Raw genomic sequence first — 14,888 nt, forward strand, 5'->3', positions numbered from 1 at the left:
AAAGTATGCAGGAGCAGCGGAGCACAAAAGTTTCACTTTGGATAAAGATAATTCAAAGTTAATCATGAAGAATGGGTAAAGGTCAATGCCTAAGGCTGTATAAATACCTCAGATAAGCAATCACACAAAATGGAAGACGCATTAACAAAATCAATAGAATTGATCAAGCAAAGGCTGCCTCTTGGAAATGTTACTTAGCCTACTTACTTTTAAGAGATCTACATACGCAATTGAAGCTGAGACCTACAGCCATGCGATGTAAAACCAATTATGGCATGACAGTAAGCGTTGCACTTTTCGGTCTGAGACTATTTGAAGACTCGATTTGGGGATATCCAAATTCGAAGACAGACTTTTTCAGAGACAACCGATTCGGTGCACGGAAGAGAGCTTCCAACTCCATTCAGACAATTGTATTTTATTTGACAGCGCAGTAACCATGAAACACTGTTTGACAGCTGACTTTTTTCGTTGAGACTTTTCCATCATTTGTCAGAAACCTGAAAAGTGCTGTCTTCGAAAAAGGCTGTCTCCGAATCGGGGTCCCAGGTCAAAATTAATAAAAAAATTTTAACTCTATTGCTACATAATATTAAACATACCATACAAAAATACATCACAAACCCGAAGAAATAAAAACAGAATTGGAGTACAAAACAGATGAATAAATGATTTAGCAAAACAAAAGATGAAATAGGCGGAAAATATTTTGAGAGGATCAGCACTCAGCAGCACAGCTACAACCTTGATAGAATTGGCAACCTTCGATACAACATTGGCAACCTTCGAGTCGGAGCCCAATGCTAATGGCATATGTGATCAACAAAGTTCCTTAGCACACACTTTTATATCTACTAAACCCACATTTTCAGATGTTCTTCAAATACAGTACGTAGGTAGCTACTCAGTCTCCATACCAAAATTGAGCTACGGCGTGTGGCGTGTATGAGGTTGGATTTTGTAGTGCAATGCATAACGACATCGTAAAATTTAAAGTGTGGGTGTCTTTCGGCCATAATCTTCAGAGTCATGATGACATTGGTTATTTTTTGAACTTGATTCAAAAAAAACTATAGCTTCATATATATAAAAAAGCTATAGCTTTTGGACCCACAAATAACCACAGCAAGTATCAATGTCAATCACAAGCAAGATTACTTAGAGTCTATGATTTTATGACGCGATTCGAATGACTCCAGCCCAAATCACACCATCCATATACCACCATGCTCAAATGATACCGTAGCATAATAACAATTGACCAAAATGATATGTATGACTAGTGTTCACCACTGTGTCATGATGCACAATGTTAAATTGGTTACATCAAGGAATTTGAAATAAACATTTATTTAATCCTTGTTCTACACTTTACACCATTTCTGCTTACAGAATTTGATCGTGGTTGATACGGAATGGCCCGTTTCGGTGAGTCCGATTCGGTGAGTCCGATCCCTTAAAGGGGGATATTTTTAATATTTTTTTTAAATTATCAGGTATCGTAGCCTAATTATCATTGCCGTTTTAGGGTTAGGGGTTAGGAGTTAGGGTTAGGGGTTAGAGGTTAGGAACTCACCGAATCGGACTCACCGAATCGGACTCACCGAATCGGACTCACTGAATAGTAGCAGACTCTGGTTGATATACCTTTGTCTCTCATGATGTTGTTAACCACTTCAGCCCTTTGTGTTTGACAACTCACTACGGCCGACTTGTCAAAGGGACACCTTACCAGATGCAAATTGTATTCTATTTTACGATGTGCTGATATTTTTCTTTACCAGTATTGAATTTTCATCACAATTTTTTTCACGAGACACTTATTGTAAAGAAGTTATCTAATCTATCTAATCTTTTAAACAAGACAATGCAATTTATGAGCAATTATATATAATTGCTCATAAATTGCATTGTCTTGTTTAAAAGATTAGATAACTTCTTAATAGGATGTGTTGATGATTTAGCTTTTTTTGTGTGCATAAGATTACTCCGTGTAACTCTGCTGTTGGGGTCAATTAAGGTAGACATGACACCAGTCCTACAAAAGCTACACCATTCCATTACCAATGTGCCATCAGCAGAGGGTAGTAGCTTGGAAGAATCAAAATTTCCTCCTCTTCCACCCACCATTCCTGGTCCTCCCTGAACATTATTATGTGATAATATTATTTTGCCACAGAACGCCATTAAACGTCAATGCATGAACGAATGACATGTACTGAGTTGAAGATGCATTTATAAAAAAAAAATCGAAATGCCGACCCACAAACTTTTGTTCGTTTTAATAAAAAACTAATGCACTTCTGTAAACTTTAAAATAAAACATAGCTTGCAACAAAAAAATGTTTTTCAAAGCTTTGAACTGGATGATTTACAGTGACACTGGCCTGTGGCAAGAAAAAAATCTTACTTGCATCATTCCCATCATTGGAGGGGGCATTCCACCAGGCGGAGCCATGCCCGGATTCGGCATCATTCCAGGTGGGGGGCCTCCCATAGGACCACCTGAAAAATTAAAAATAAAGTAACATTGTCTTGTTTATATTTGATCACTATTGTGAAATTCAGTGATTATGATATGGTACTGATTTGCATTCCAATGCAAGCAAATACAAATTGATAAGAATTTGTGCACTTTTTCATCAATTTATTTGTAAATTTAAAGAGAAACATGAAAATGAAACCAAAGTTTCCTTTCTAGTTAATGCATTGCCATCTGCACTGCAGGTTAGCAAAAACTTGCACAAACGTTAAACAAGTAGAGATTTTCAGATTTTAGTAGAGATTTTCATTCTAATGAATTAGGAGAGACAACAAAACTTGGTTTCCGCTGAACCTTCCTACAAGTCATACTTTTAGAAACATAACAAAATTGATATGAAATACCCAGGCATTCAAAAACTCAACACAATAAGAGCCAGCAAAATATTAATCTATCATTAACCTTGAGGCATTGGTGGCCCGCCCATCATTGGCATTCTCGGGGGGCCAGATCCCCAACCCATAGGAGGCATCTGAAAGTATATCAATTGCATAATAAGTACACTTTGTAAAATTTTAAACAAAACAATTCAAAACCAAAACAAAATTCAAAGGTGTTATTACAGCAACAACAAAAATGGTCCTTTTCGGTGCAGACATGTCCTGAAAATCTTGTTTCAGTGGTGCTTCTGCCCATTTGAAAAGTTTGTAGTCACGGTAGGGAATAGGGATGGTTAAAATTGTTCTTTTAATCGTTTTATTTGCTTGTTTGTTTGTTTTGTTTTTTTTTATACTTTTTCCAATAATTTCATAAAAATGTTTCAAGTCACACTTATTTTTATTTATTATAACAAAGAACTATAAAAGAAACTGTAAAATTGTAGCTGCTGAAAAAATTATTTATTAGATTGCAGCAGTTTTGACTAAGTTCTGTAAGTTAAAAATGTGACAGAAAGTGCTTCAAGTGCTACCAATGATGAAGACTGTTGGGATGACGTATCCTGGGAGATATCTCGCCTCGAAATATGCAGCGGTCATGGCGACCTCGAATGTCTGCAGAAGCCGACTCAGCGGTCGGTCATAAATGACCGCCGCAAAATTCTTGACAAAAATAGAGCTAATGCAGCAAAAATATATTTTAAATTTGAATTGTTACAATTGTTTGTTTAACGCGAACAAATACAGAGCTGAAACAATAATACTAGTACAGGCAATTGCTGTAAAGATCACATTACAACTTGTGAGTGGCATGGTTAATTGTTCTGCAAATGGCAAAAGTAGCCATTTTTATATCATTTCAACGCCTTGCAATGTTGCCTTGAAATAAAGTAGTCTGAACTTTTCGGCAGGATATGTTTTCTAATTTTAACAATGAAGATTATTGCGTTACATTGATCGTTTGTTAAAAAGAAACGTCACAGAGAAGCAAGTCTCAGCTGGGTTCCGCCCGTGATTAGGCCAATGTGGCGACCTTATTCACGCTGATACTGATAGAAATAGAATTTCTGCAGAGAAGGGAGGGTGTTAGACACATTTGTCTGACACCATTAGATAGAAATAGAATTATATTTGTGTGGCTAATTATATTAGAAAACTATCGCGGGTCCTTCTTGAACATTTTGCATATTATTGAGATTTTACTAACACTGCCATCGTCTTCCTCACATGTTGAGAGGTGTTTTTCTTTGCTGAAAAGAACATTGGGTGATTGGCATCGGAATGGCCCGTTTCGGCTAGTCCGATTCAGCTAGTTCCCTATTCGGCTACAGTTTTGAATTGTATTTTGTATTTTATTCCACAATATCGTTTGTTTTGCATTCCAACAAAGAAAAATAAATTGAAATGAAATTTAGCGCAAAATGTTTGAACTATTAAATTGAAATGTTTGCTCACCTAAAATCGACATGTATCCTACGTCACCGTATGCCATGAGTACTTGATGAACCATTTCCATTTAATATTCATGTCTCCCTTTCATTAATCACAGTTCAGTTCAACCCGCGCTTGTGTTTTGTATTTTCTACAATTAGCAACCAATTCTTCTTGCAATTCAGGCAACATGAACTTACCCCTCTAGGTCCTGGACCTCCTGGACCTGCAGGTCCTCCTGGGCCTCTAAATCCGAACGATGGGCGCATTCTAGGCTGAAAGCCAGGACCTGAAAATAAAAATGTACAAATGCAATTAAACTGAGTGATGTTTTAGGCAACATTAATTAGTTAATTCATTAATTAATTATTTTCAACAAAACATTAAGGGTCATTCCATGCCAAATGAGCAAATTTTTTGGAAAAATTACACCACATGTCATAGATTTTATTGAAATTTGGCATACTTGTAGATGTCAAAGAAATATGAAGAATGCAAAAATAAAATTTGAAAATTTTTAACATTGGTGGAGTTATGGTCATTAGAAAAATGACCATTTTTGCCTGTTCTGCTTCAGTGATTTTGTCCAATTTCTTGTCATATTTCTAATTTCTTAACCTATGATCATACAATATGGCTGAAAATTGCTAGACAGACATTGTAAGACCCAAGGAATCCAAAAATATAGATTACAAAGTTGTCAGAGAAATCCTTGATATGATTATAGAGGTTTCAATTTGATACATGCATTTTTCGGAGGCCAAACTTTGGGGGTCTATAAAAAAAATGGGTATAAATATTAAGTATTATTTAAATTAAGTATTATATTCTCGTACTTTTTATTGTTGCAACTAAAGCTTGTCACTTCACTTTTATAATGTAGCCTATGACCTAATTACCTTCATAATTTGCATAAAAATTGTCATTATTATTGCTCGTAGACTAATTTCGCAGACTAATTTGTTTCTTAGCAACCAAATAACATTTTTAGTCATTTTTTTAAAGTGAACTGTTATAAATTTTACTGTACTATGCTGTTGATAAAAGTTGTACTGATGAGGGTTCAATACCCGAAATCGCGCGATATGCAACATAAGAATTTCTAATTGGAACAATACAACAGAAGAATTTCAAATTGGACTTTGTCTCACTTTTATGCATGTACTCATAATATTAACATGTACTCTAAAAGGTCGTCGTTTATATTATAGTGTTCACATTTTTCTTATAAAAATTAAGTACTGAAATTCACGTTTTATACTTATACCACTACTCTTTCATGTCAAATAAAAAATATGAATTAATTTTGATAACTACTATGATAAAAGCTAAATTTTCTTAATTGCAAATTTTGTACTTTTTTACACTCATTGTTCAAGATTTTTGTCTATGACATCACAATTTACATCATTGCTTGTTGATGACATCACAATTTACATATTGTTTGTCATGACAATTGTTATGTAGCTCATGAATCAAAAGTGGGAAAAACTAACCGGAAAAGGCGATCTGGTACTATGACACTTCCTCAAATGGGCGATCAACCTAATACAGAAAGTAATCACTAAGAAAACAAATCAATAGCTTTTTTTCCCTAAAAGTCTGAACCATAAAACATTTGACCAGGCTAACACTCACAATAGTATTTCAATAAATATAATTTAATTTATGTTGTGGAACATGTTTTCGTTCATTAGAAGTGCTGAAGAGTTCTAATGAACAAAAACATGTTCCACAACATAAATTAAATTATATTTATTGAAATACTATTGTGAGTGTTAGCCTGGTCAAATGTTTTAAGGTTCAGACTTTTAGGGAAAAAAAGCTATTGATTTGTTTTCGTAGCTCATGAATGAATTGAATACTGGTAATGCACTTAGGTTTTGTGTTGTAGGCATGGCGATCTATACTACTGGCCTTCCCAACGCGGCAACAGCCAAACAATGTGGGGGCCTATTAAGTTTTGGCAACTAACAGGTATTAGGCGTAAAAAAGGCATTTTTGCATGAATTATTACTAAAAACAAATACCGGTACTTCTGTATTAGAAAACGAATTTTTTAACATACTGAGTGTTTTGAAAGTTGGGTCACTCTTGATTTCGTGTATCTTGATTCTGTTGATATCTTGATTCTCATGGTATTCTTAACATGTAGTTGTAGCTATTGTCCTGCTTTCTTGCCACTTATTTAATATATAATATTACATCTTAATTACGTTTTGGCACTGTATTTACAATTTTTAGGCTAACAAACATTACTTGAGCAATGAAAATTGCTGATTTCATGTTGTAACACTTATCTCAGTCGGTAAATTGAAATTTCGTATAGGCCCCCACATTATTTGGCTGTTGCTACGTTGGGATGGCCAGTAGTATAGATCGCCATGGTTGTAGGCCATGCCCCATAGTAATATTAGTGGTAACTTGTAGAGTTAATTACCGTACTCTTTTAACTGTGATTTCAATTTTAGGTTGTCCAATTAGTAATGTATTATTTCTAACATGCTCGACAGATCTTGCAACCAGGAAATATACTTTTCCCACTGTTCAAAGCCCATCTATCTGCTTGAAGCAGAGAAATGTCAATGTTTATTATAATAAACATGTTCATCTGTTTCTGCAAGTCCACCGATGTCCACAAACCCACTGCTTCTAGCAAAGTGAATTTTTTGGCATAATTCCTTCATTTTTTCCAATGTTGCATTGCTATGATGAATAACATCGACGGGGGTGGGTGGGGGTCAGTTATACTTTTAGCCTCCCTTTTAGCTTGTTACTACTGCATGGCTAATAATGTTGCTTAGAAAACAAATTGGTATCAAAATTATAGTTGGTGGGTGTATTTCAGCTACTTATGTACTACATGGCCTGGATTTCTGGATATAGCACAATGTGTAGGTGCATTGTGCAATAAACGCAACGTCAAATCTTCCACTTTTGACAATAGTAACAATTTGCTGTTATCATATCTCACAAACCTGACGTGATAGGATAAATCTGAGGTCAGATTCGGATTCAGCACCCGAAAATTACCCTAAATCCACTGAAAAACTCCATGCAAGAAAAGTTGTGTTGACCAGTGCAATCATATCAACAAGTTCTCTGTCCACTTTTTAATTTATATACATTTTTCGATTCCTTGGGTCTTAAAATGTCTGTCTAGCAATTTTCAGCCATTTTGTTTGATCACAGGTTAAGAAATTAGAAATATAATAAGAAATTGGACAAAATCACTGAAGTGGAACAGGCAAAAATGGTGATTTTTCTAATGACCATAACTCTACTAATATAATATTTAAAATTTTCCAAAATTTTTTTTTGCATTCTTAATACAGTATTTCTTTGACATCTACAAGTATGCCAAATTTCAATAAAATCTATGACATGTGGAGTAAACCATTTGCTCATTTGGCATGGAATGACCCTTAATTCAACAGAACCAAAGTTGCTGATCAGAGTTGCCGCAAACATTTTAAAATTTTCTCTCGACCTTTTCAGGCGACAAAAAGATTGCAGGTCTCAAAAGTCGATTTTGTTGATGGCAGACAAACACGTCCGTCGTCCGGTCTAAGCAGCTATCTCGGCGGACAAATTAAGTCTCACGGCGGACACACCAGCTTAACTTATCTACTTAGTTACTTATAAGCTTAGTTACTTTATCTTGAACTATATCTACACGGTTTAGAAGACTTTTTAAAATTTCAGCAAAGTCACTCTAAAAGGCTTTCATCACACCAACGACCTGCGCTTGAAGCATAGACTGCTTTAGATAAGCACTTCTGGAATGTTACGATCTCAGGGTTTGTAACTTGAGTCTGAATGATTAACTCGAGTTCTGGGCTAAAATGACTTCTAGAGAAGCTAGAGACACAATCTTGGAATCCATATTAGGGTTTTTGAGGATGACGAGTTCAATAGTGTTACTTTCAACACCATTTGAGGTCATTTTCAAGGTCAAAATATTATATTTTAAAGGGCGGGGAAACCCAGATTAACTTTTGCGAGTTTTTTGTTTCAGCGTGATGTCATTGTGTACAACATGCGTTTTAGCAACAAAAACATCTAAATTCTGTTGCCCTCGTCTCGCTAAGGCCGCTTTTGTTTGATACCCGTTTGCGAGGTCTCACGCGCATCCAGCCGTGACGCTGTACGCTGTGACGGCACAAGGTACATATAGTCGTGGCCAAAAGTTTAAGACCAGACTTGATTTATGACGATTTTTGATTTACTTCAAAATATTGCATCAGATATAAGATGATGCATAAAGATGATGCAACCGAAACAAAATCTGATGCAGTATTTTGAAGTAATGCAAAAATCGTCATAAATCAAGTCTGGTCTTAAAACTTTTGGCTACAGCTGTATGTACCTTGTGACGTCATAACGTACAGCGTCACGGCTGGATGCACGCGAGGCCTCGCAAACGGGTATCAAACAAAAGCGGCCTTAGTGAGACAAGGGGAAGAAAATTTAGATTTTTTTTGCTAAAACGCATGTTGTACATAATGACATCACGCTTAAACAAAAAACTCGCAAAAAGTTAATTTGGGTTTCCCCGCCCTTCAAGGTCAAATTACTGAATTTTGGTCAGTTTTGCCCATTTTTGGGTCTAACTAGTAAAGCAAAACAATTTTTGAAGAAGTCGTTATGAAACATGTTATTACATAATAACATGTATTAACTCAACATGTTATTACATGTATTTCTCAACACTATGGCTATTATCTAAAGGAGTCTATGATTACAATATAATAACTTAAAAAAAGTGACAATACATAACAACATGACACCATAATAGAATATGTCTATCACTAGTTCGCTAGTCTATCATATATCGCTTTTCTTGCCTCCAAAGGCATCCCAAAGACTTGTCTTTGTCAATTATATTGAGGGCATAAGCTTTTAATAGAATGTTGGCTAAAGGAGTACAAGCAGCATTATTACTAGCTAAAGATGCATCTACAACCGATAACAGCTCAGCAAAATGAAACCGGCAACGCAATTCAGTCTTGTCATGCAAATTACAGGCATTATGTACAAAAGACATTTGACATAGTCGGCACACTCAGTCCACCTCGATTTAAATTATGTAGGAACTCTGATGACACCTCATAACCATCTTCAATACGATCATGCGCAATAAAACTTTGTCATTAAGTAAGCCTTTTTCCAAGTGGACCCAGCGCGTACAAAGCTGATAGACATGCCACTGTCAGACGTTTAACACAAAGCAAAAGCCAAATTTACAAATTAGTAATCAATTTGTACTCACATGAAGCAATCTCTTTCAAGCTGCTAATCTAAATTCTACAAATATCGACTTACTAAATAAGTCCGAACTGGCTGACAAAACACTGTCACAAACCAAGTTCACAAATGAACAGAACTCTTGCCCCACATTTGGCTACAAACTATCTGATAATAATATTTTAGGCACAAGCGCGCTTATTTCAGATAATTTTTTTACGTGTTTTGAAATTCCCAAGTTACAATAAAAAAGCAACAAATCAAAAACAATATTTTCGATGAAGTCATGGAATGTTGTTTCTGTACGCAATAAATTAAATCCCCAGGGGCTATGATTGTTCGGAATGGCCCGTTTCAGTGAGTCCGATCCCTTAACGGGGGATTTTTTCAATTTTTTTTTTAATTATTGGGTACCGTAGCCTACCGGTAATTATCATTGCCGTTTTAGGGTTAGGGTTAGGGATTAGAGTAGGGATGCACAATACAGAATATCGAATCTTAGAGATTCGAATCTCAATGTATTCGAATCGCATTTGCAGTTTCTTTTCGGATATCAGGATTCGAAAATAAATCTTCTAAATGAACATTGAACAATGTGCAACGTTAAACAATGTAAAGTTGATATTTTCCGTCTTGCGCGTCGACTTTTTTCTTCATGGACTGTTTGTTCCAAGCGACTTTTTTCTTCCTTCATAGGGTTTGCGCAGTTATCAGAACTGCAGACACGCAGTGCGTTTCCGTGTGACCGTATGATGATGCATCGTATGATGCTTGATTTATCATATGTTGTACTCTGTTTGACATGTGATACTAATACAATTCAAAATAAAGTACAAATATTTTTGCTTTTTGTTCGATATTATTTGAAAAAAATTGCCGTGTACTTACCGAATTAGACTTACCGAATCGGACTCACCGAATAGTAGCAGACCCATGATTGTTACGTCACAAAAGCTTGGAACCGCCATGTTTTGCAAGGGCATATGAAATCACCAAATTTTTTTCCAATTTTAACAAAGTGTTTTTTGTATATTGTTTCAAACCAAGAAACTTTCCAGTTAATCAATTGCAGTTGATGAATCGTCAGGAAAAAGCTGCTATGCCACCAAAAAGGGCATTCATCAATATATCGCCATTCGTATTAACACGTTAACTTCAAAGAACTTAGACAGTGTGGAGAAAATATCTTACTCAATAGATGCAGTAAGTGCACAATATCATATTTCATCACAGACTTCTTTCAAACAGTTTTGCTTTAGGAGTTAGACGCAAAAATTTGCAAAAAATGAACAAAATTCTGTATATAATGTGATCTTAAAATATAATATTTTGACCTTGAAAATGCCCTAAAATGGTGTTGAAAGTAACACCATTGAACTCGCCATCCTCAAAAACCCTAATATGGTTTCTAAGATTGTGTCTCTAGCTTTTCTAGAAGTAATTTTTGCCCAGGACTCAAGTTAATCAATCAGACTCAAGTTACAAATCCCGAACATGGGAGGTTCCAGTCCTTGGCAAAAGTGTGAATAAAGTGTAAAGCCTCAAAGGCTATATTCACACTTTATGTTAATTATAGCCTCTGCCTTTAAAATATGGCAGTGGCTATTTGACCGGCTCCGGCATTTTAATCTGAAACAATATTTGACCGGTCATGATGTTTTTTATTTCTTTTTCAAAGCAAAAAACGAGAGGAAAGGAAAAAGGTAACTTCTAAATTCAATAGTTTTATTCAACTGAATCTGCGGCGCATACAATGTTTCTTGGGCTGGTATATAGTACCCAATAGGGTGGAGTGAAAAAAGTTTTTTGTTTAAATCGAAAAAAACGGGGTTCTTAAATCCCGACAAATGACCTAAAACTTCATTAAAAATTGACTTTAAGGGGTTGCCCCCGTTGTCCAGCCGGCAACCCCCCAATTTATGCGCGCGAGGGGGTAAAATTGCCTATCTCGGTAACCACTGGTCGTAGAGTCATGATATATAGCTCAAAAGCTGCCAAAACATCATGTTTCTATCTGTCCCAAAAAGAAAGTTTTCTCTATTTACAAAATTACAATACAAAATGAGTTATAGCCAAAAAAAGCAAAATATATATACACACATTTTTGTTAAAACTCAGCATTTGTTCAGACAAATTGTAATATGTCATAAGTTTTTAGAAAAAAAAATTGATATGTTGCACAAGATATAGTAACACACTGATAATACCGAAGATTGGGCCCATAATCCAAAAATATTCACAACACAGTCCTTTTAACATCAGTTCAAAACATCATAATGAAGCACTCACATTAAGCGTAATGTTAATTGCAGCAGTGCAAAAATATCAAAAGTGTTTGGTGATGAACTTCAAAGAACTCATATTCATTTTGCAAAAACAAGTTGCTTTGCCTGATGTGACATGTTAGCGACATGGCCGAGCGGAACTGCTCGTGGTTTTCAATACTGCAGCAGCAAAGCACGAGTTTGATTACGGCTGGAGGCAGATTGTGTTTGACATATATTTGGGTGGCTGGAGACTCGAAGAGTGGTAAACTCATATCCCAGTCGCCCCCAAACTTAACGTTTTTTCATAATTTTGTTGATTTGTAATTCTTCAGTTGAAATATTTCAAGTGTGAGCTTTGCTAATCCTAAAAGGCCCTGTTTTTAAAATGACAATTCAGGACTTCTGATAGCACAATAATCACAAAAAAAAATTAAATAGGTATGTCAATTGAATTAAAACGACTTATTTAAAATGCATTTTTGTGTCAAATTTTTTCATCAGTTTACGAGACTTAACTTTTTGGCAAATGAGTCCATCTCGTCTTTCAAATCCCGGAACTTGTGCTGATGCTTCTGTTACGAGCTTCACATGTCGTTCCACTGTTTGATTGTGGCATGGATAGAACAAAATCAGAGGCTTCTCGCGGCATTCTTCCAACTCTGCATCGGTTAAGTGCTCAATTGCTGGAGAAAATTGTTGATAAGGTTCAATATCAACTAACTCGTGGTATGCCTTTGCTTCCAAGTTCAACTTTGGAACACAGAACAAACGAATTGGACTGCAGTTCAATGAGTTGAAACTGCTATGACTTTCAATGTCCATAAGTGAATTTTTTTCAGCAGCATGTTTGCGAATTGCAAGCACCTTGGTCACACCCTTATTTAGTATGTCTTCATTATCATCCCCCAGCATTGCAATCAGAATATTTTCGGGGTGTGCGAAATAACTGTTTCTTGTCACCACATTCAAAGCTATTTCCGGAACGTTTTGGTCAGAAAAATTCAAAACTTGTTGAATCAAGTTGAAAAAGTTTATGGATCCATTTGTTTTATGGTTGTTTAGCTTAATTTCAAACCAAGTCGGAAAATATACTTCAAGGCAAAAACGAACCAGAATCTCCAGGTTCAAAGGCGGTTCATCCACTGTCACATTCCGTAGGCTAATAACGTAAAATTCTGCATCCCAAAGTTAGCCATCTTGAATGCACAACTGGTCCAACCTCCAAATAAGCCAGATCATCATCAACGTTTCCTTCAATAATTGTCCACATAGGCGCCGACTCCAGGGGGGCGGCGCCCCCCTGTGAATTTAGTTCGGGGTGGCTGCCCCCCGCAATTATTTTTAAAAAATCCAAATCAAATGTTTCTAAGTTCAGATTTGCGTTAGTTTGACCTTCATTGCGGATCAATCTCAATTAAAAGATCTACTTGTTGCAACAAGAGCGCTGCTCCTCAGATAACACAAGAAACAGAAGTACGGTAGCTGATAAACGCCATATTGGTGCCGTTGCAGCATAATAACAATGATTGAAAAACGTTTTTCTTGATTTCTTCCGCTTTGTTTTTTCTTGGGAGTGTCAATAACGAGATGCGGTTTGCTCAGTTTAGTATCTACGCATATTAAGAACTAAAGTTCAAAGTGACCAGCATATAATTCGAAGTAGCCTACAGGCCTCGAAATTCGTTTTTGTTAACGGCGGACAAACGTATCCGGTCTGAGCAGCTATCTCGGCAGACAAATTAAGTCTCACGGCGACACACCAGTTTTAGCCATCGATGGTCATGCTTAATCACTTTATCTTAACAATAATTCTTCGCCATTTCAGAACTCTAACTACGGTTTTAGTAGGCTCTTCAAAAAATCAGTGAAGTCACTCTGAAAGGCTTTCATCAGACCAACGACTTGCGCTTGAAGAGTCAAAGCGCCGGGTAGCTGGTCAATACGTCACATAACTGATTAACTTCCACCGAACGAGGTCATGTGGCTTATTGCATCACAATACTCTGGGAAGGAGTCAGAAAACTTCTACACTAACGCTACTATTTTCTGCTGTGCAAAGTTTCACAGGCTTTTTTCTTTAAGTTTATTTTTGCGTGTCATGTGAGCGAAAGTGAATTTTCCTTGGGTTGTTTCTTACTGTAATACCAAAACTGAACAAATTTTGTTGCATCTTGCTGTAATACCGTATTTACTTGATTGTAAGCCGTGGCTTATAAAGTTTTTTTTTCATTATGTTTGCCGCTTAAATTCAAGGGCGGCTTACAATCAAAGGCGGCTTACATTTTTTTTTGCCTTTTTCCTTGTTGACTTTGCCATAGATGTTTTGCCGTACTGCGTTGTCTGATGCCGACAATTGTGAAGTTGTGACGTGCATTTTAAATTGTCACATGCATTTATGACGTGCATTCGAAAGAAAAAAAGGAGTTGTCAGTTTTATTTATGGTACTTAACAGTAAACGGTTTCAGCTTTGCGTGTAAACAGTATTTGCGGCTTACAATCAAGGGCGGCTTACAATCAAGCGCGGCTTACAATCAAGTAAATACGGTAGCCTACTCGTATAATCTAATTTAGTAACCAACCTTGCCGTATCATCATTACTCGGAGATCAAAGCCAGATATTGTGACGTAAAACTTGAACTAAATTGCACGTGATTAGTGTAGAACAGGGGTCACGAAACCGCGGGCCGACGTGCTGCGGAAATAGCAACTGATATACAATGGCATATAGACGCAAAAAAATATCAATGCTGACAAACAAACATCAGCATTTTGATTGTAAGCAATCAGTCTGCTAGAAAGTTTGCCCCCCCGGCGATTTTCAAAACCCGGCACCTATGATTGCCCAGCACATTTTATAAGCATAGAACTGGTCCGTACTTAAGTCATTCACAACTTCGGATGGGAGCTTTGGAAAGGCCAAAAGTGGTGGCGAGGGCTCAGGGGATTTTTTCAATTTTTTTCTTTAATTATCGGGTACCGTAGCCTAATTATCATTGCCGTTTTAGGGTTAGGGGTTTGGAGTT

General features: G+C 36.4%; 1 protein-coding gene across 2 annotated transcripts in view; it reads right to left on the bottom strand.

The window, feature by feature from the left end:
- The window catches only part of LOC145768110 (pre-mRNA-processing factor 40 homolog A-like), a 61,956-nt gene that overhangs the window by 43,429 nt on the left and 3,639 nt on the right, over window positions 1-14,888 (bottom strand). For both annotated transcript variants that reach the window (XM_082579582.1, XM_082579581.1), the window contains exons 2-5: window positions 4,551-4,639; window positions 2,945-3,014; window positions 2,411-2,505; window positions 2,065-2,142 (exon numbers count right to left, since the gene is read on the bottom strand). In XM_082579582.1, coding sequence (XP_082435708.1) covers window positions 2,065-2,142; window positions 2,411-2,505; window positions 2,945-3,014; window positions 4,551-4,639 — 332 coding nt within the window. The remainder of the gene's footprint in view (window positions 1-2,064; window positions 2,143-2,410; window positions 2,506-2,944; window positions 3,015-4,550; window positions 4,640-14,888) is intronic.

The sequence above is a fragment of the Aplidium turbinatum genome, chromosome 4 (assembly GCF_918807975.1).
Source record: "Aplidium turbinatum chromosome 4, kaAplTurb1.1, whole genome shotgun sequence".
In the NCBI taxonomy this organism is placed as follows: domain Eukaryota; kingdom Metazoa; phylum Chordata; class Ascidiacea; order Aplousobranchia; family Polyclinidae; genus Aplidium; species Aplidium turbinatum.